Source organism: Acipenser ruthenus, unplaced genomic scaffold (genome assembly GCF_902713425.1).
Source record: "Acipenser ruthenus unplaced genomic scaffold, fAciRut3.2 maternal haplotype, whole genome shotgun sequence".
Lineage (NCBI taxonomy): Eukaryota > Metazoa > Chordata > Actinopteri > Acipenseriformes > Acipenseridae > Acipenser > Acipenser ruthenus.
This window is the reverse complement of record NW_026708508.1, coordinates 28,486-49,644: the sequence shown is the minus strand read 5'-3', so window position 1 is coordinate 49,644 and position 21,159 is coordinate 28,486. Positions and strand designations below refer to the sequence as shown.

Sequence of the window (21,159 nt, the reverse complement as noted above, 5' to 3'; positions counted from 1 at the left end):
TCCTCCACGTCTTTTCTCCTCCACTACACAGAGACACAGATTGCTGGTCAGAGCGTATTTTATACCAGTGCGCTGATTTGTGGCACCTGTCCCTTGTTGAGCTCGTTAAAGCTGGACACAAATAACAAGAAAGGTGAAGCAACATAACGTCCATCAATTATCCTACACCGTGCCATATTACATACCTTCCCCCTCAGCTGAGCCCCCTCGGGCTGAGCGGCAGACGAGAAGAAGGAATGGATCCGTGATAGGGCATCAGCGTTCCCATGTTGGGTCCCCGAGCGGTGCTCGATCTGAAAGTTGTAGGGCTATAGACTTAAAAACCACCTGGTTATTCTTGCATTAGCGTCGCTATGCTGCCTCATCCAGGTAAGGGGTGCATGATCTGTTACTAGAGTAAACTTCCTTCCTAGTAAATAATATTTTAGGGAGTCTAGAGCCCACTTAATGGCAAGACATTCCTTTTCAATGGTCGCATACTTTTTCTCCCACGGCAAAAGTTTTCTGCTTAAAAACAATACTGGGTGTTCCTCACCTTCAATTTCTTGGGATAACACCGCTCCCAGTCCCGTGTCTGACGCATCCGTCTGCACAATCATGGGCTTACTGAAGTCTGGCGAATTAAGCACGGGGATGGAGCACAGTGCCACCTTCAGGCTTGTGAAGGTATGCTCTGCTTCAGGTGTCCCGATGACCATGTTGGGCTGGCTGTTCCGGGTCAGCTCGCTTAGTGGGGCAGCAATAGTAGCGAAGTCCTGGATGAACCTGCGATAATAACTTGTGATTCCCAAGAAAGCCCAAACTTGTTTTTTATTTATAGGCTGGGGCCATTCCTTTATAGCCGCTATTTTCTTTTCTTGTGGCTTAATGAGCCCTTTCCCAATGGTGTATCCCAAATATCGCACTTCACTTACCCCCATGGTACATTTCTTTGGGTTGGCAGTTAATCCTGCCTGTCTCAGTGCCTCTGTTATGGCCTCTGTGCTGATGAACCAAGCCGTTCCTAGTCGCTCTATTAATTCATCCACCTGTGGCATGGGATATGCATCAAAGTTAGACACCTCATTGAGTCTTCTAAAATCATTGCAAAGGCGGATGCTCCCATCAGGCTTTGCTACCAGCACTATCGGGCTAGACCAGGCACTATGTGATTCTTCTATCACCCCTAGTTCTAGCATCTTTTTCACTTCCTCTCTAATAGCGACTCTTCGTGCTTCTGGTACTCGGTACGATTTTAGGTGTATTTTTTTTCCAGGTGGGGTCACGATGTCATGTTCGATGAGACGGGTCCTCCCTGGCAGCGGTGAATATACTGTACGTTCGTGTTTTGTTCCAAGAATTCCTTAATCTCCTGTTTTTGTTCTGGAGCCAAGTCCCCAATGGTTATTGCGTCTTGGGGTTTTTCTTCCTCAGGCATGGGGGAGATGTGGTTCCATAACACCTCTCTGTTTACCCATTTCTTCAGGAGGTTGACATGGTATATCTGTTCTACCTTTCGCCTCCCCGGCTGGCGTACTTTATAATTAACCGGTCCTATTTTCTCGATCACTCGTAAGGACCCCTCCAGGTTGCCAAAAACTTGCACTCTGAGGTAGGTACTAACACTAACACCCAATCACCAGGTAAGAACTCTCTCGGGGGAACAGGGCGGTTGTACGCCCGCCTTTGCGCTTCTTGTGCTTGTTGAAGGTGTTCACGCACAATGGGCATCACTGTATTTATACGCTCGCGCATTGTTTCCACATGTTCAATGACGGTCTGGTGGGGGCACGGCTGCTTTTCCCAGGTCTCTTTCGTTATATCCAGCAGTCCCCTGGGTACATAAGAGTATAACAACTCAAAGGGTGAAAAACCTGTAGAGGCCTGTGGTACTTCCCGAATGGCAAAAAGTAAAAACGGCAGCAGTTGATCCCAATTCCGCCCATCCTTTTCCATCGTTTTCCTAAGCATGCTTTTTAACGTTTTGTTAAATCTTTCCACTAATCCATCCGTCTGTGGATGGTAAACTGAAGTTTTCAGTTGTTGTACCTGTAGAAGCCGACAGAGGTCTCTCATGATCCGTGACATGAATGGCGTGCCCTGGTCGGTCAGAATCTCTTTGGGTATGCCCACCTGGGAAAACATCTGGAGTAGCTCCTTGGCAATCGCTTTCGTGGCCATGGTGCGGAGAGGTATGGCTTCTGGATATCGTGTGGCATAGTCAATCACTACTAGTATGTACTGATATCCTTTCGCTAATTTAGGCAGCGGTCCCACTAGGTCCATCGCAATACGTTTGAAAGGAGTATCGATGATGGGCAGTGGAATCAAGGGGTTCCGGAAGGAAGGAAGAGGAGCGTGTTGGCTGACAGTCCCGGGCATGATCGACAATAGTTTTCTACCTCCGCATGTACTCCAGGCCAAAAAAAACGTTTGAGCACTCTCTCTTTTGTTTTGTCCATGCCCAGGTGTCCGCCGAGCAGGTGACTGTGCGCAAGGTTTAGCACCGTTCTTCGGAAGGCTTCTGCATCGTCTTCCTCTGTCATTTTCTGTAGGAAACGTGTAGCCGAAATAGCTTTCCCAGCTGTCCGTGCTGTAGCCATCTCTGTGGTAAGTCTCTGCATCTCTACACTTATTGTCTGCTGTGTATTTCTGTGCTCTTCTATCATCAGTCTGTTGGTTTCAGCCTGGTGACGGTTTGTCTCCTGTTAATTCAGGTTGGCTGTGATCAATTGCTTTATTAGTTCCTCCATGATGTATTCACTCGTGCTTTTTGTATCGGTGTTTGCTCAAAACCACCCAATCTATGCCCGCATTCTCCACCACTGTAATATGGTGCGGGGTAGGGAAACTTATTGATTGCAATAGACAGGTGGTAAGATACAAAACACCAGACACGGAGAGATCGTATGAGTTCAAACAGCATGGTGTCTGTATGTTTAATTGTTTACAGGTTGTTTAGCCTTCCAATAAAGCAACAGTTTATACTTCTTAATCCAAAAGAAAATAAACAGAACGTAATAATTCTTCAATACGAAAAAGTAACAAAACAAACAATCACTGGCAGTCTCGTGGTTCAGGTACAGAAAAGGGTCGTCTTTACCGGGTTCGGGTTCTCATGCAGTCCAATAATCCAGTCCACTAATCGGGGTCCAATTCCGTTCCAAAGTCGTTGCCAAGTAATCCTTTTTGTTTGTTTTCCTTATCCTTTCTTTTCTCTCTCCCTCGCTCTACGCCCGCCGTCCTCCACGTCTTTTCTTCTCCACTACACAGAGACACAGATTGCTGGTCAGAGCGTATTTTATACCAGTGCGCTGATTTGTGGCACCTGTCCCTTGTTGAGCTCGTTAAAGCTGGACACAAATAACAAGAAAGGTGAAGCAACATAACATCCATCAATTATCCTACACCGTGCCATATTACAATACTTAAAGTAAACTTAAAAATAAACAAATTAATAAATTACAAACACTTACTTTAACATAGCCTAAAGTACGAAAATAAGATACAGTGCATTGCAAAAAATTCCAAATAAACAACATTCTATTAAATAAAACTGTTGGGGAGTTTTTATTTTTAATTGTTCATAATCTAATCCTCTGGAAATCAACAACAAAAAAAATCACAGAAACAAGCAAAGAAGCTGCGTTGTTCAAAATGGGCCTGCTAACGACAGTGCACAGTTACAGACTGTTACGCTACTTGAATACAGCATGGATTGAGCTCCACTGTTTTAAGTGCCAGACTAGTCATGCAGAGCTAACGCAGCATGACTCGAACATAGCATAAAGAATGGAGCGGTCCCGCGCAATGAACACCCATTAAAAAAAAAGATTATATAAAAGACAGACACACATTTTATATTCCAGTATTATCACAACATTCTTAGTTTTCGGATTGGCCATGCAGTGCATGACTTGCGTGCCCTGACTGCACGCCACTGATATCATATTTTGTGTTAAAGCACACGTTTCACTAGGTAAATAGGAGAAGTACGCAAGGTAGTGATATCTATTGTGAAAAGAAAACACAGATTAATGAATGCACCTCAAAATTGTATTTCGTCAAGTATTTGTACTGATAAAACAAGGAAGCCGTTACTTGGATCATGGTAATGTTATAGCTCTATAGACAAAATTACATATTATGATATTATGAAAGATTATTTATTGAGGTATAATAATGCTGTAAGATCAGCAAGATGTGCTTATTTCTCTAATCTTATTGAGGAAAATAAAAATAATTCCAGGGAGCTCTTTTTAAACAATAGATAAACTGGTAAACCCTTCTTTACCACCTGTTAGTAACAATGAAGCGTCTTCAACTAAGTGTGAAGAATTTCTTTATTACTTTCAAAATAAAATAAAATCCATTAGGGATCAAATTCCAGTTTATGGCCCTGACTTAAGTATCCCAGACAGAGTGGGGGAAACAGTTCTGGAATCTTTTGCTTTGATTACTGCGGAGGAATTAAACATGACTGTAATGCAGATGAAATCAGCAACTAGTACTTCAGATCCAATTCCAACTAGGATTTCTGAAGGATATCTTTAGTTTCCTGTGCAATGATATTCTTATGATTATAAATGGTTCACTGGAAATTGGAATAGTTTTGTTCTCTTTTAAAATTGCCTTGGTTAAGCCCCTTCTTAAAAAAACAAACTTAGATAGTTCACTTCTGAGTAACTTTAGACCCATTTCAAACATCCCGTTTTTTGCAAAGTGCCTTGAAAAAATAGTACTTAAACAACTTAATGTTTACTTGAGTTCAAACAATATTCTTAAAGTTTCAATCTGGGGTTTCATTCTAATCACAGTACAGAGACTGCCCTGGTTAGAGTAACACATGATTTACTGATGAGCGCAGATTCAAATTCTATTTCCATTCTGGTTCTTTTGGACCTTAGTGCTGCTTTTGATACGGTGGATCATTCCATGGGTCTGGCGGGTAATGTACTAAACTAGTTTAGATCCGACCTCTCTAATAGACAGTTTTTTGTTTCTGGGGGAGTCGATGTCTTCTTTAGCAAATATCAACTGTGGTGTCTCTCAGGGTTCTATCCTTGGTCCAATTTTATTCTCTTTATACATGCTACCTCTAGGCCAGACTATTCGTGAGTATGGTGTAAATTTTCACTGTTATGCAGATGACACGCAGTTATACATCTCAGTGAAGCCAGGTGATATCACTACAACATCAGCTGACAACATCACTTGACTATCCTAAAATTCTCTGCAACTTAACTCTGATAAGACAGAAGTTTTGATAGTGGGTGCCCAGCAACAACTTGACCTGTCAAAAATAAACGTGGGTTACCTAACTCCTAATTTGAAATCTGAAGTGAGAAATTTGGGTGTTATTTTTGACTCTACTTTAAATTGAGTCACACATCAAAAAGTATGTTTCTACCATCTCTGAAATATTGCCAAAATTAGATCTTTTCTGTCTATTTGCGATGCAGAGAAAGTAGTCCATGCCTTTATTTCTTCGAGATTGGACTATTGTAATGCTCTGTTTGCTGGACTTAGATGCCAAGCCGTATCACGACTACAGCTTGTGCAAAATGCAGCTGCAAGGGTCCTCACCAATACAAAAAAGAGAGCTCATATAACTCCAGTTCTGGCTTCTTTGCACTGGCTCCCAGCAATATATAGAATTGATTTTTTAAATTCTTTTGCTCACCTTTAAAGCACTGAATGATTTAGCACCTGATTACTTGTCCGAATTGTTGTCCCCCTAACAGCCTCAGTGTGGTGTGTGCGGAGGTCAACTGATAGTGGCCTTCTCTCCCTTCCAAGGGCTAGGCTTAGAAGGAAAGGAGAGGTTGCTTTCTGTGTTCGGGCTCCACAACTGTGGAATTCTCTGCCTAATCATGTTAGAAGTTAACCCACAGTGGCTTAATACCTATTTTTATAATTTAGCATACTGTATATGTGTGTGTGTGTGTGTGTGTATTATATATATATATATATATATATATATATATATATATATATATATATATATATATATAAATAAATGTGTATGTACAGTATATATGTATATACATTTATATTTTTATATTTATCTTTTTATATTACGTTGTCTTATTTTCTTATTCTTTTTACAATGTTTTGTAATTACTGCTTTTTGTAAATCTGTGTGAAGTGCTTTGAACCTCTTGGTATGAAAGGCGCTCAACAAATAGTTTATTATTATTATTATTATTATTATTATTATTATTATTATTATTACTACTAGAGTGAAGGGGAAATATTTCCATTGAAGTATAATCTAATAAAAAAAACAATGCTTTCCAACAGATGGCTCTTGTGTATGGCTGTTCCAAGGGTTTGTGAGAATTATCTTTTGCAGATCAACTCCCAAAGATATGGAATTGTTTCCATCATAGTATGAATATGGAATTTAAGTGGGGTCAGTGGGGTACAGTATTACTCTTCTTGCCAAAAAGCCCAGTCATATTTAATCTTAAGCATATTCCCCTTGTATGTTTCAGGCTGATATGGGGGACCAAGAAGTTGTGGTGAGCTCAGATGTGCCAATAATGATTCTCCAAAAGAAGATAAAATCTGCAAAAACTCTAGTGGAAGCCGAAAAACTAAAAGATGACCTGAATGAGCTGATGCGGGTAAATCAAGGGACATTTAAATCACATCACATTCATACTCGACAGATTGTATATATCATTTTTTTTTACTATACTGTGAAATTTTACTTTCCAAGTTTGGAAAAAATGGTACATTAAATGTGAATGTGTACACTAATAATCACATTTTCTCATGTCACAGATTAGAGAGGTAATTCAGAGATCTGTGATGGAGATTATTAAGAAGTCCACCAACTCTGAAGAACAAACCTTGAGAGTCCAAACAGGCTGTGCTGAAGTAACCAACCATAAGATGTATCGGGAAGTCATAGAGTATTACAAAGTGAAATGTTTTAACTGGCATGACTCCAAGGTATTTTATAGATTTTACTGTTACATGTACTGTTTACCCTGTATTTTATTCTAGAAAAATTATATTTTATTGAACCCCCACAAAAAAGGAACATATCTGCCTAATAACTGTTCTAAGATGTTATTTCTGTATTAGAAAATACTTGAAGGGGATGTTTCACTTGCTGAAAGGCATTTCATCATTTATAATTAGTAAATGACAAATGATTGTGCAGCACCATATTCGTTGGTTATTATTTCTCTCTCTCTCTCATCCCCAACCCCACACGTTGTCTATATTATGCATTAATGTAAAAAAAAAAATAGTTGCATGTAATCTGGTGCTTATGCTAAATCTCTCACAGGTCCCAATCAGGTATCAATGTGCAAATCTGCACCTGCCACCCCTACTCCTAACCCCTTTCAGCTTGCTTCATACACTATTTTCATTGGTATGGAAACTTGGGCAAAATCTAATGGAACCCTTCACTACATACAGTATACTTAATGCCTTACTGTTGGCTACACAGCTGTATTCTTACATTTTCAAAGTTCCAGAAACGGTGATGTCTAGTAGAAAATAACCTTTTCACAGCCAATTTTGTTTATCCTCTGGCCATATCAGTGACACAGAACACTGACTTTCGAACAGTGTGTTTACAGTTGTACATTTATTTATTCCTCTGATTGGATGCCTAGAAGCTCCCTTACTTTACTTAGTTCAGTTACTGGCTCAATCATTTGTCATTTTGATTCAGGTTTGAAATGCAAGTGAAGGCACACAAAAAAACAAAAAAACCATCAACCACTAACTCTTAAGTTAGTCAAAGTAATCTGTTAAACAACTATGCAGCATAGAAATTCACACAGCAGCACCAACATTGCAGTGCTACCGCTGTGCTGTCACTAAACCATCCCTATATTTTTGGACAGTTTTTTTGCATGTAAACTACATCCATGCAGGCACAGACTTGACTATTTGTCTGTGAATGTTTTTATATTTCTTTTTGAGTTGTAAGGCTAGAAAAGTTACTGATGGACTGGACTGAATTACAAAATATATCACAGCTATAGCACAATCAAGTAACGTTTATAGTACCAATATAACTATAGCAGTTGTTTTCTAGGCTGGAAGCAATTCTGCAGTTCCTACATAGCAGTGTTGTTCAATGTTTAAGAAGGTCAATATATGGAAATGCAGCAAGTGTACATTTTCCTTTATTAGATCATTTCTATATTTCCTTAATATTTCTAATTGTCTTTTTCAGTATGAATATGCTGTTCATCAGCTGCATCTGTTTGCGAACCTGTGTGAGGAAAAAGTCCCAGTGGAGCGGTAATATATTGATCCATTATCTATTAACCTTCCCTATGCTGTGTGGTATAGATACATGGGTGAAAGTGGCCAATGATCATTTTGACTGAAACTCCTGGGGCAAACCCAATCTCCCCCCAAAGCTCTGGGGTTGTACATGCTCTCAGATGTATTCTCAGCCATTTCGGACCATTTTCAGAAGCAAATTTGAAATTGACTTTGTAGAAAAAGAAATTCAGAAATTACTTAACTTACAACTTGTTATTTTACCAGATAGATCAACCTGATAAATCTCACATGAGGCTCGTTAACAAACTTGGGGGTAGATGTACTAAGGTGGGCCAGTCGCAGCGCAAAGTATATGTTTTGTCGTATGTACCAAGAGAAAATTAATGAAAAGAGACGCAATATATTTGTTGCGTCTTTCCAGCGAGCTCTCTAGCATTGTACGTCGTGCGACATTGTTCAAATAAATAGCAAGAGTTGAGTTGTGGTTTGCTGCAGCAGAGGGTGCCCGAAGGATAACGTCTACACATGCAAGGGTGCAAGAATCAAAAATAATGTTGTTTTTGTTAAACGTCTTCTGTACAATGCACTCTGTTCAGTCTTCATTTTACCTATTTTAATACTGATATATATATATATATATATATATATATATATATATATATATATATATATATATATACAATGCACTCTGTTCAGTCTTCATTTTACCTATTTTAATACTGATATATATATATATATATATATATATATATATATATATATATATATATATATATATATATATATGTAACAAGCTATATATTGGTGAAACAAAATGACGCTTGGCTGATCGCTTCGTGGAACATCTGAGAAGTATACAAATTAACACCTCTACCTTTCCTGTCGCCAGACATTTGAACAGAAATGACCACACTATAGAAGACATCACAATTTGTGGGATGGTTCAATGTTATGGAACTAATGCTGTCAGGAAACAAAAGCAATGTGATCTTATTTTCAAACTAGGCACTTTGGAGCCATTTGGAATGAACATTCTATTCTGAGGTCATCATCATCATCATCATCAACATTCTGGAATTTTGTTTAAAAGACTACTTGTTTGTTTTTTATCAACTTCTTAAAGCACTGTATTTTTGTATTCAGCCGATTAAGGACTTGTAGTCCGAAACGTCCTGATAATTGATTTGTAATCAATTATTATACCTTTTTAAGTACCTGAAATATCCTTTTCTTTTTTTCTTTTTTCTTTATATATAATATATTATATAAAAAGGCAGTTTAATCCCATTCTATAGTGGGACCCCAACCTTCAACCCCAAAAAGCTTTTCATAATCATACAGTAGCCACTCTCGAAACCGGACATGTTTGTCAGACATAAAGAGGTGTCGGGTTTAAAAACAATACAATAAAATCGCACACACATACAGTACTGTGCAAAAGTTTTAGGCAGGTGTGAAAAAATGCTGTAAAGTAAGAATGCTTTCAAAAATAGACATGTTAATAGTTTATATTTATCAATTAACAAAATGCAAAGTGAGTGAACAGAAGAAAAATCTAAATCAAATCAATATTTGGTGTGACCACCCTTTGCCTTCAAAACAGCATCAATTCTTCTAGGTACACTTGCACACAGTTTTTGAAGGAACTCGGCAGGTAGGTTTGCCCAAACATCTTGGAGAACTAACCACAGTTCTTCTGTGGATTTAGGCAGCCTCAGTTGCTTCTCTCTCTTCATGTAATCCCAGACAGACTTGATGATGTTGAGATCAGGGCTCTGTGGGGGCCATTCCATCACTTCCAGGACCCCTTGTTCTTCTTTACGCTGAAGATAGTTCTTAATGACTTTCGCTGTATGTTTGGGGTCGTTGTCATGCTGCAGAATAAATTTGGGGCCAATCAGATGCCTCCCTGATGGTATTGCATGATGGACAAGTATCTGCCTGTACTTCTCAGCATTGAGGAGACCATTAATTCTGACCAAATCCCCAACTCCATTTGCAGAAATGCAGCCCCAAACTTGCAAGGAACCTCCACCATGCTTCACTGTTGCCTGCAGACACTCATTCGTGTACCGCTGTCCAGCCCTTTGGCGAACAAACTGCCTTCTGCCTTCTTAGTAGCCTAGACAATTAACACACAATAGCTCATGGTCCTATAGAGATGCTCAGAATGAGCTGGAGGGGTTAGCGGCACATGTGTGCAGTCTATTGCTCCCAGCAGGCTGGGAAATGTCATAGAAATTTGGCTTGTAAGTACACACTGACTTTAGTGAAAATTAGGTACTTAGGACGAAGGGATGTCACGGTATAAAATATTGACTGTATGTTAACCGTCAAAAGATATATATATATTTAAAAATAACTTTTTAAAACAAATCTTAATGTTAATTTGCTGCAATTAAATTTCTGCTACAAAATTTGAGAAAATAAAGTTTCCATCAATTTGAAAAACAAAATATTACAGCAGAATGTCTGTATTTAATTATACCACACTAATGAACTGGTCTGGTCCATTTGCAAATGAAAAATGTGCTATCCAGTGTACAACAAATCAAATTACAGAGGCAGGGGGTTGTTTTAATAAATTTGCAGACACCTACATACATAATGGAATGTTGAACGTGTAAATAAATTAAATGTTAATGTACAGCAAGTTATTTTAACAAGAAGGAAGTTCGCTAGTCAGTGTACTGTTAACAGCAACACGACTGCATACTTATTACAGTATCTGAGTTAAACAGAACAGCAAGGCAGACACGTTGCAGATATTAAGATTTACATTTTAAAACAGCAATGTTTATTAGGCAGTCAGACATTGTCTAGATCTGCTTAAAAGAAAAGTCACAATTTAAATGTCCCCTTGTAGAGGTATTTATCACAATGCATACTGTATATTCTACTTCGTAAAGATTATAGTGATTCCACTAAAAACAAGTAAAGAAAAAAAAACGTGGTGAAAACGCGCTTTCAGCATGATTTTCAAAAGGCAAAATAAAAACTAGGTTGCAAAGAGGGGTAGGGTATCTACAGTAATAAAGTTTACACATGCTACATACAAACAGAATTTGATTTATATTTTCCCAGGACATTTGGCAGCTTACTAAATAATAATAATAAAGTTGTGTACTTACTGTTCATAAACTACTTATCTCACGCGATTTTAAGACTATATTCTGTGGTAGAAAGGTCCTTATGCAGCTGTATTTTCTTTATGCTTCAGTAGCAATACGGTACAATCTTGGCAAAACCGAACACGCAACACAATTGTTTTGTTTAGCACTGGGACAAATTACGCAGCTTGAATTAAAACGTATTTTATACACGTCACAGAATTTATAAATGACAGTATAGAAACTACCAGGCAGATGAAACCACTGCATTAATGAGGTGTGGAATAAATAAAAACACGCATTATTATACTTTATTCAAATTAGTGTTCAAACTATTTTCTTGGAGGCATCTGCTGTTTGCACAAAATCCCACCCGGCGTTTATGCTGTACTTTAATCCTAGAGTTTTATTCACATGCTGCTGCTGAGTCCCTCAATGTTGTCGTAGCAGTCCTAGCTGAGAGACAGCTAGGACTGCTACGACAACATTGTAAAATATTTTTATTCTGGATTATTTTCAATGTGGCGTTCTGTAAATTAGAGATTTATTTTTAAGGTTTGCCATCTGACATCACAGTTAGCGAAAGCATAATACAGTAAACCTTCTTAGACAATTGATGCAATTGTAAGTGTCACAATTGTGAGCAGCTTTAGTACACCTCACTATAATATTTGTGAACCCTCATTTGTACTATCGCCACCCCATTTTGTGAATTTATGCAGGAACGCCCATAACTACATATTCATCTAAGGTTGAACTGCAAAGAAAAACTGCTGCTGCAAAGCATTCCCTAAAAAGTCGCTAACAGCATTGCGCATGATCATTAGTATATTTCACCCTAGACTTCTGACTCGTTTGCAACTGGTTTGTGACTATTGCGACAGGTGCAACACTTAGTACATCTACCCCAAAGTTTTTTTTAAATGTTACTGATCAAACCTTTTACATGTATGCCCAATTCACATAATAATTTTATAAAACCTCACCGCAAAAATAATATACAATCTCTGCTTAACTCAATCAGATGTCGTAAATACAGGGTTCATACAGTTTTTCTAATACAAATTTCAAGGACTTTTCAAGGACCATTTTGACAATTTTCAAAGACCTAATTTAAAGAGTTTGACATCATTTTCAATGTTGATAACTAATAACCAACTGTAAAAAGCTTTTGCATTAACAGTTTATTTATCTGTATAATAACAAAAATCTAAATTATACTCAATTTTATAGATAAGCTCTGAACCAGTGACCTTTGGTACCTACAAGTGAGTGTTTCATCCTAAAAGCAGTACAACAATTCAGTGTTTTAATCAATGTCAGGAGCAATGGTCAAATAATTTTGTATCTCAATCATAGGTGCCTGACTGTTAAACAGTAGGGGGCAAACTGAAGAACTAACTTCTAGATTTTATTTACAATTAAGAAGGTCTAAGAAACCAAGCAACCTTGCTGTTGTGAAGTTACGGTTTCAGTAATTGCAAACCTACAAAAATGGGCAGGTGTTTCAGCATAAAATGTACAATACATGCACCAAATGGCGTCTATGGACAGAGCTACACCAAGAATTCCCACGTGTAGTTTATTAAAGGAAAGTGTTAACAAACAAAGAAAAGCAAGTACTGTTCTTTTGAAGCAATTATTCCCCAAGTAGTTCAAAATACTTGCCATGTCAAAAGCACTGTTTTACGATATAAAAAAGACTTAATCAGGGTTCTCCTAGGAATTCTGTATAGTTGGGTGGCAGTGCATTATAGCCAGGATCACTTTTAACAAAAAAACTGACGTTACCTTAAATATATAATAAGGCAAATAATCTGAATAATAATAATAATAAATTGAATAGTAATCCACCCTAATTCTTACACAGGCTACACTGCTCCCTTCACCCCCTGATCCTTTGCGATCTTTGTTGTGTTTCTGTAAAAAATCCAATTCCAATTTTTTCTCCATATAACATCATACCCACTATCCCGATATTTTTTTTTTTTTTTTGTACGCACTGCCCCTCTTGTGGTTCTTCCAATTCGCTTTCTAAAAGTTGCTCTTCGTTGACTGTACTGGGTTGCTCTTTTTTTTCATTTTCTACATTTTCTTTTACATCATCCATTTCGGTTTGGTCATTTCCACATTCATTGTTACTATTTTTGCTTTGAAAATAATCGGTAATTTTTTTCAGCAGTCATTTTAACGTTTCAGCCTCTCAAATTGAAAACCCACCCCTTCAACTCTAATCAGTTAAATGTAGTGTCAAGATGTAACACAGCAACATAGCTGTCATGTGGTTCCAAGATTTTTTTTTCACCCAGCATGTGCAACTGATCTAGTCTGCTAGCAGCGTAATCAGTCCTTTATTGTTAAAGGCACAGTAGCATCTGCAAGACAGGCGGCTCTTGGTTTTTCAGCCAGGCAGCGACAGCCACTTAGCCAGGCGCCCTGCCTGGCTGAGAAGGCCTGGGGAGAACCCTGTTAATTCTGAAGCAAATGCAGAGACTTGTTTTATTCAGCAATAAATACATCAATATTTCAACAGTATATATTTAATAGTATAAACGTAGTTGCATGAAGGACCAGTCAAGACTTGTTTCTTGTTTTATAGTTTAACTTTATACCATTAAAATGGTCTTATTACTCTAAGGAATTGTGTCTTTGCCTTTGTGCTTGCTTCTAAATATGGTTCATTGAGTTAGAGGGCAAAACAATAATGTAAAACGATAGCGTAACTGCTGCTAGTGCAACAAGTCATTTCTTTCTAGTTTTAAAATATTTTATATTTTTTACTTTAAATATTCAAGCAAGTTTTACACTTGCTTCAGATCAGGTACATTATTTATATCTAACCAGGGCTGACCGTGCGCAGAACGACGGGAACAGTATAAACAAACAGTTTAATTACCTTACGATTTCAGGTGCGTGCCTTTAAAGTAAGATTAAACTATTGTCATTATTTATACACAAATAAGCTTACTTGACTTGAAAAACATCTTAACCCTTTGCGGTCCTATGTCGGATCTTGTCCGACATTGCAATTTTCTCTTTCTGGTCCAATGTCGGACCCTGTCTGACATCATCAAAACGATGTAAAAAACAGGTCTCATTTTTCAACAGTCATTTTTTCTCCGGAAAAAGCCGAGAAAACCATTCAATGGCCGACCAATAGGAGTCCAATAGGAGCCGAGAGAAGCCGAAAAAAAAAGGGGGCGTATCTCATGAATACAGAGCCCCGGCATAACATGGATCACACGGACATAAACAAACAAGATAGCTACTTCTGCATCCAGCGCTCAAAGAATATCACAGACATTTGCTTAGCTTTTTTTAGATGTTATAGTAATAAAATAATGACTTGGATCACATTATTGAGGAGTTTGGTGATAAAACGAGTGATCAGGAGATGATTTATCGGTATGCACTACTATCAAGAGGTATGTGAAAAATACAGCAAATGAGGGGTGGGGCAGGGCTGGAGATGCAGTACTGTTGATATGCAATGCCTTTTAAAACCTGTTTTACTGTGAAAAAAAATACTTTTAAACAGTGCGTCTAAAATAAACTGCGTGTGTGAAAATAAATTGGAGCTGACGCGCTGAATAAACGGGCCGCTAAGGGTTAAGCAAATTCCTACTTTGTTTGATTGAATGAGTAGTACACAACAAGCTTCAATATGAAAGCTGAACATTAATAAATAAAGTGACAAGTTTTTAATGAAAAAAAACATTTCTAAAGTAAAAATGGGATTCTGTTATTTTGCAATACCACGGCTTCAGATTATTACCAGTGCTTAATAGCAGTAACATTTTATTTAGAGTTGTTGTTGAACGTAAACCCGTTCTTGGCCCCACAGCAACACAAACCTACTAATGTCCTTGTTTAATAGAGAATTAAACCAAACTAAATCAACAAATTACCTAGTCTGTATTTAATGAATCATTTTCTGTAGTCTCCAAACTGCCTAGCATCTTCTGTTGCAGTCACACTGCTGCTAACGTTAACTGTTGTAAATAGTGCAGAGCGGATTATGGGTCTGTAACGGGTGTAATGTTGCGGGTATCTGCTGAGAAAAGAGAGGCACAGAGGGTTTATATTTGAAATGCCACTCAGGCGTCCAGATTTTATTTAAGAAGTTGCAGTTCCAGTGTTGGTGGCCAGTTCCAGCAATGGTAGCCCTAGGGCTGGAGGATATATACCTGGCAGTACAAGAATAACAAAAAGGAAAAACAAAACACAGTTCAAAAACAGCTAAGAAATAAAAGGTGCCCAAGCTCAGGCCATGCGCTTCTCCCGCTACACAGGGAGGTCCCGCACCAGGAACCTTCTTCCTAACATAAACTAAATAAACTGCAGCAGGATTAAAAATCCCCTAAAATAAACCCTACCATAAAGTCCACGATCCTGGTTAACCACGCAGGGATCGTGCTGAAGCTCACCCTGATTCCACACGCAGTTGTGAGGGTTCTCCTCCTTCACCTCCAGGCTGTGCAGACAAAGCACCAAACACACAAAAAGAAGAACAAATCAACTTTTCAGCCTCTTTTTAAAGGCAGGTGAGCAGGGTTAATTGATTGTCAATTGTTCAATTCCCCCAGGCCACCTGCTGCACATTCATTTGAATTAGGCAAGCAGGGGGGTCTAACCTCCCAGCCCAGCCATCCAATTAAACAAATTAAACACATTATTATTTACAACCCAACCCAAAACCATATTTTATTTCGAAACCCCAAAGCAAACCATACAGTGTTTGTGTACGGTGCGTTTTATTGTGGGGTTTTATTTATTTATGTATTTTTTAATATTGGACTTATTGCATCACCATAGCAAAACATAGAATATTAGTGTGTTTACACAGAGCAAAAAAAGTAGAGTGGCAAAAATATATAGTTTGCCTCCCCTATGCTCTATGGGCTAGGTGCCTGTGTTCTCAGTCAAGTTACAGTTCAACAGGAGAAAAATATACTAAAAGGTCACACAAATGAAGTATGTGCGAAAGCATTACAGTTTTCCACGATAAATAGATACACCCCCCCGCCCCCCCAGATGGTTTTGGCATTTCTACACGAATCATAGGAATGGACCTGGGAGAAGCCATTTTGACGGAATTCCGTCTACAGATGGAACACTTTCACCCATGTAGATATTATTAGGCTTCCCAGCCAGAATGGGAATTGCTCTAAAATCAACACCATTGCACGAAAGTTGGTAGGGTGGTAGGCACCTAAGGGAAGTTGTGTCAGAGCAAAAACGAAGGTCATAGGTCACATGGTGTGACAGCCATATTGGATTTTTTGAGAATTTGGACAATTTAACAAAATCTTCTCCAAAACCTCTTATGGTACAGATGTGAAACTTGGGTCACATACTACCCTTCTGGCCTATATTTAGATTTGTTCAATACAAGTCAAATGGTCACATGGTCTGGCAGCCATATTGGATTTGTCAAAAAATATTCAAACGTCTTTTTCTCTGAAACCGTTATGCCAATTTAAGCGAAACTTTGCATACATAGACTTGGCAAGGTTGTCTATCAAGTTTGTGCAAAGCAACTTGCTACATAAAAAACATGGCCGTCATGAGCCAATCAAATTTCTGCTATGGTGAAATTGCACATATTTGCACATATTACCTTGCTAAAGCTCAAATGCAAAACTTGTTTAGAACTCCTTTGAGAGTTTAGACAGCCGTCAAAGTTGCTTGCAACTTCTAGTTATTTTTTATTTTTATCTTCCTTTTTTCAAATGGCTCTAAAATCAACACCGTTGCATGGAAACTCACTAAATTTGGTTGGGTGGTAGGCACCTAAGGGAAGTTGTGTCAGAGCAAAAGGGTCATAGGTCACATGGTGTGGCGGCTATATTGGATTTTTTGAGAATTATGGACAATTTTAAAAAATCTCCGAAAAACGCTTATCGCAGATTTGTGAAACTTGGTGCAATAGACTACCCTCATGGCCTAGATTTACGGTTGTTCAAGAGAAGTCGATTGGTCACATGGTCTGGCGGCCATATAGGATTTGTCAAAAATATTCAAACGTCTTCTCTGAAACGGTCAATTTGCACATATTTGCACATATTGCAGTATTCATTTAAGGTACAATGTTGTAGACGCGTGAATCTTCATAGAATGGTGGGAGAGGCCTTTGGGAAGTTGTATCAGAGTGAAAACAAAATCATAGGTCACATGGTTTGGCAGCCATGTTGGATTTTTTGCAAATATAGGCTAATTTAACAAAATCTTCTCCAAAACCTCTTATAAGAACATAAGAACATAAAGTTTACAAACGAGAGGAGGCCATTCAGCCCATTTTGCTCGTTTGGTTGTTAGTAGCGTATTGATCCCAGAATCTCATTAAGCAGCTTCTTGAAGGATCCCAGGGTGTCAGCTTCAACAACATTACTGGGGAGTTGGTTCCAGACCCTCACAATTCTCTGTGTAAAAAAGTGCCTCCTATTTTCTGTTCTGGATGCTCCTTTATCTAATCTCCATTTGTGACCCCTGGTCCTTGTTTCTTTTTTCAGGTCAAAAAAGTCCACCTGGGTCGACACTGTCTATACCTTTTAGGATTTTGAATGTTTGAATCAGATAGCCGCGTAGTCTTCTTTGTTCAAGACTGAATAGATTCAATTCTTTTAGCCTGTCTGCATACGACATGCCTTTTAAACCCAGGATAATTCTGGTTGCTCTTCTTTGCACTCTTTCTAGACCAGCAATATCATTTTTGTAACGAGGTGACCAGAACTGAACACAATATTCTAGGTTATGTCTTACTAATGTATTGTAAAGTTTTAACATTACTTCCCTTGATTTAAATTCAACACTTCTCCCAATATATCCGAGCATCTTGTTGGCCTTTTTTATAGCTTCCCCACATTGTCTAGATGAAGACATTTCTGAGTCAACGGTATTACGTTTGCAATTTTCCAGTTTGTTGGTACAACCCCTGTGTCAAGAGACTGTTGCATGATCTTGGTTAGCAGTTTGTAAATAACTTCTTTCATGTCTTTGAGTACTATTGGGAGGATCTCATCCAGCCCAGGGGATTTGTTTATTTTAAGAGCTCCTAGTCCCTTTAACACTTCTGCCTCTGTTATGCTAAAGTTATTTAAAATTGGATAGGAACAGGTCGACGTGTGGGGCATGTTGTCCGTGTCCTCCTTTGTAAAAACCTGTAAAAAGTAATCATTTAATATATATATATATTTTTCTTCATCTATGATTTTGCCATTTGTGTCTCTTAGACATTTCACCTCCTCTTTGAATGTTCTCTTGCTGTTATAATATTGGAAAAACATTTTGGAATTTGGTTTTAGCCCCCTTAGCAATATTGATTTCTATCTCTTTCTTGGCCTTTCTAACTTCCTTTTTGACTTGTGTTTGCAGTTCCAAGTACTCTTTCTGTGTACTTTGTTTTTGGTCCCTTTTAAATGCTCTAAAAAGTGCCTTTTTTCGCTGAATTTTTTTTTAATTGATCTATTAAACCATTTTAGCCATTTTGTGGTACATGTAATGGGGGGAGGTCTGTGCTGACTGTCTGGTGCATGCGTGATTCTGCAGGAAGAGGGCAGCAGCCTCGTAAGATCTGCCTGTCAGGAATGGCGATGACACAGAGAGGTGGGGAAGAGGGTGTGTTGGCTTTCCCTCTCTCTGAGTGGCTGAGAGGCAGGCCTTGGGGGGATTGCTCAACCCATAAGAACTGCGCTTGGTTGTGCATTCGGGTGGCCAGAGAGAGGATACCCAGTGACGCTGGCGGAAGACGTCGGTGTAGACAAAGAACAGGCAAGCACCACTGAAGGAGACAGCCTGCCTTAAAATAAACCAAGAAGTAAAAGAAATAATTACATACCCGAGGGGACGTGTGTAGTTATACTGGGAACTCTGGCCACCCCAGTGTATAGAGAATATCTGAGCGTAGGTCGGAGACCCATACTGACCGGCTTAGCGGCAGTGGGGGCATTGCGTAAGCAGCACCTTTATTTTGTAGTTTTATTACTGTGTTTTATTTTCCCTTTTTCTTTCACCTTCTGTTTTCATTATTCTTTTGAGCACCTGTGAGTGCGAAAACTTTGCTGTACCTGTAGTGGTATTACTGTGGACCTGACTACTGTTGTCGGTATTCAGACCACAGACAACACCGCACTCTGCGGGCTAAAAAGAAAATAATAAAACTGGGCACCAGTGCAGTGTTTCAAATAAAACCTTCTGTCTACTGTGTGTGTCAGTGAATTGCCCACCACCCTTCCACAGTAGAGAGGTGAAACTTGGGGCACATACTGCCCTTATGGCCTATATTTAGATTTGTTCAACACAAGTCGATTGGTCACATGGTTTGGCAGCCATATTGGATTTGTCAAATATTCAAACGTCTTTTTCTCTGAAACCGTTATGCCGATTTTGTGCAAAGCAACTCGCTACATAAAAAAACATGGCCGCCGTGAGCCAATCAAATTTCAGCTATGGTCAAATTGAACATATTTACACATATTACCTTGCTAAAGCTCAAATGCAAAACTTGTTTAGAACTCTTTCAGAGTTTAAACAGTGTCATAGTTACGATAGAATACACAAATTAAGCCATATATGCTCTATTCAAAAATTGCCTTGACTGTGACCTTTGACCTCTCCTTAAGGTCAAATGCAAAACTAGCTTATAACTCCTTTGAGAGTGCAGACAGTGCCATAGTTACTATTGAACACTTATATGAACCCATATATGCTCTATCAAAAATGTCCTTGCCTGTGACCTTTGACTTCTCCTTAAGGTCAAATGCAAAACTAGCTTATAACTACTTACAGAGTGCAGATAGGCTAATGGTTACTATGAAAAAAAGGGAACCCATAAATGCTCCTTGAGGTCAAAAGTAGACCTAGCTGATAACTAGGGCTTCTTTTTTTCAGGTTTTATTAATTGTATTTTTCGGTGCTTATTTTTAGCTATTTTCGAGTTTTATGTAAATCGTTTTTTTCCGGGGCTTTCGTTTTTGATATACTAACAACCAAATGAGCAAGATGGGTCGAATGGCCTCCTCTCGTTTGTAAACTTTCTTATGTTCTTATGTACTGTGTGAAATTTAGTGTTTGCAGTTACTTTTCAAAATGCTTGAACGTTTTTTTTTTTTCTGTCAAAATATGTATAGTAGTAACTCGACAATACTTGCACACTTAAGTTGTACCTTCTTTCCTTTGCTGTCTTCCACAATGAAATCCCTATGGTCACGGGCACATTCTTCTGGGGGTTTTGTGTGCATTTTTGCACATTTTCCCAACAATTCTGTTTTAAATCCTCTGAATCTTAACTATAACGCAGTTTTAAATCCCGCTAACAAGCCTCCATCCTGATTGTAATCTCATTTTGAGTCTCGCAAACTGAGTCTCCAATAGAAATGTAGGAATGTGCTGTCACTCAGTAGTTGGGGCGGGTTTAAAGTATTCAGAACGAATCAAGGGCAGCAGTGTGGAGTAGTGGTTAGGGCTCTGGACTGTTGACCAGAGAGTTGTGGATTCAATCCCAGGTGGGGGACACTGCTGCTGTACCCTTGAGCAAGAGCAGACCTGTGTAAAGAGAGCTCCTGCTAAAAATCAACAAAACAGTGCTTTAAACTTTTTATTTTCCAAATCTTTTTATTTATTCTTATTTCTAAAGCAGCAGGGCACCTTTTTTGTTAACTAAAACTTTTATTTATTGTTTTAAAACACACTTTTTTCTTTTATTCTCCTACACTTGCTTTGTTTGCAAGTGTAGGAGGGCGGCCATTTTGGCTTGTTTTTTCTTTTGTTTGTTTTGTTCTTTTAATTTTTAAGTTCAAATCAGCATGAA

The 21,159-nt window shown here is 38.5% G+C and overlaps 1 protein-coding gene across 1 annotated transcript in view; it reads left to right on the top strand.

Annotated features, from left to right (window-relative positions):
• Positions 1 to 6,476: 6,476 nt before the first annotated feature.
• The window catches only part of LOC131733786 (legumain-like), a gene marked incomplete at its 5' end in the record, with an annotated part of 35,558 nt that continues 20,875 nt past the window's right edge, over positions 6,477 to 21,159 (top strand). Inside the window, 3 exon segments of the mRNA XM_059021233.1 lie at positions 6,477 to 6,608; positions 6,769 to 6,939; positions 8,186 to 8,253. Coding sequence (XP_058877216.1) covers positions 6,483 to 6,608; positions 6,769 to 6,939; positions 8,186 to 8,253 — 365 coding nt within the window.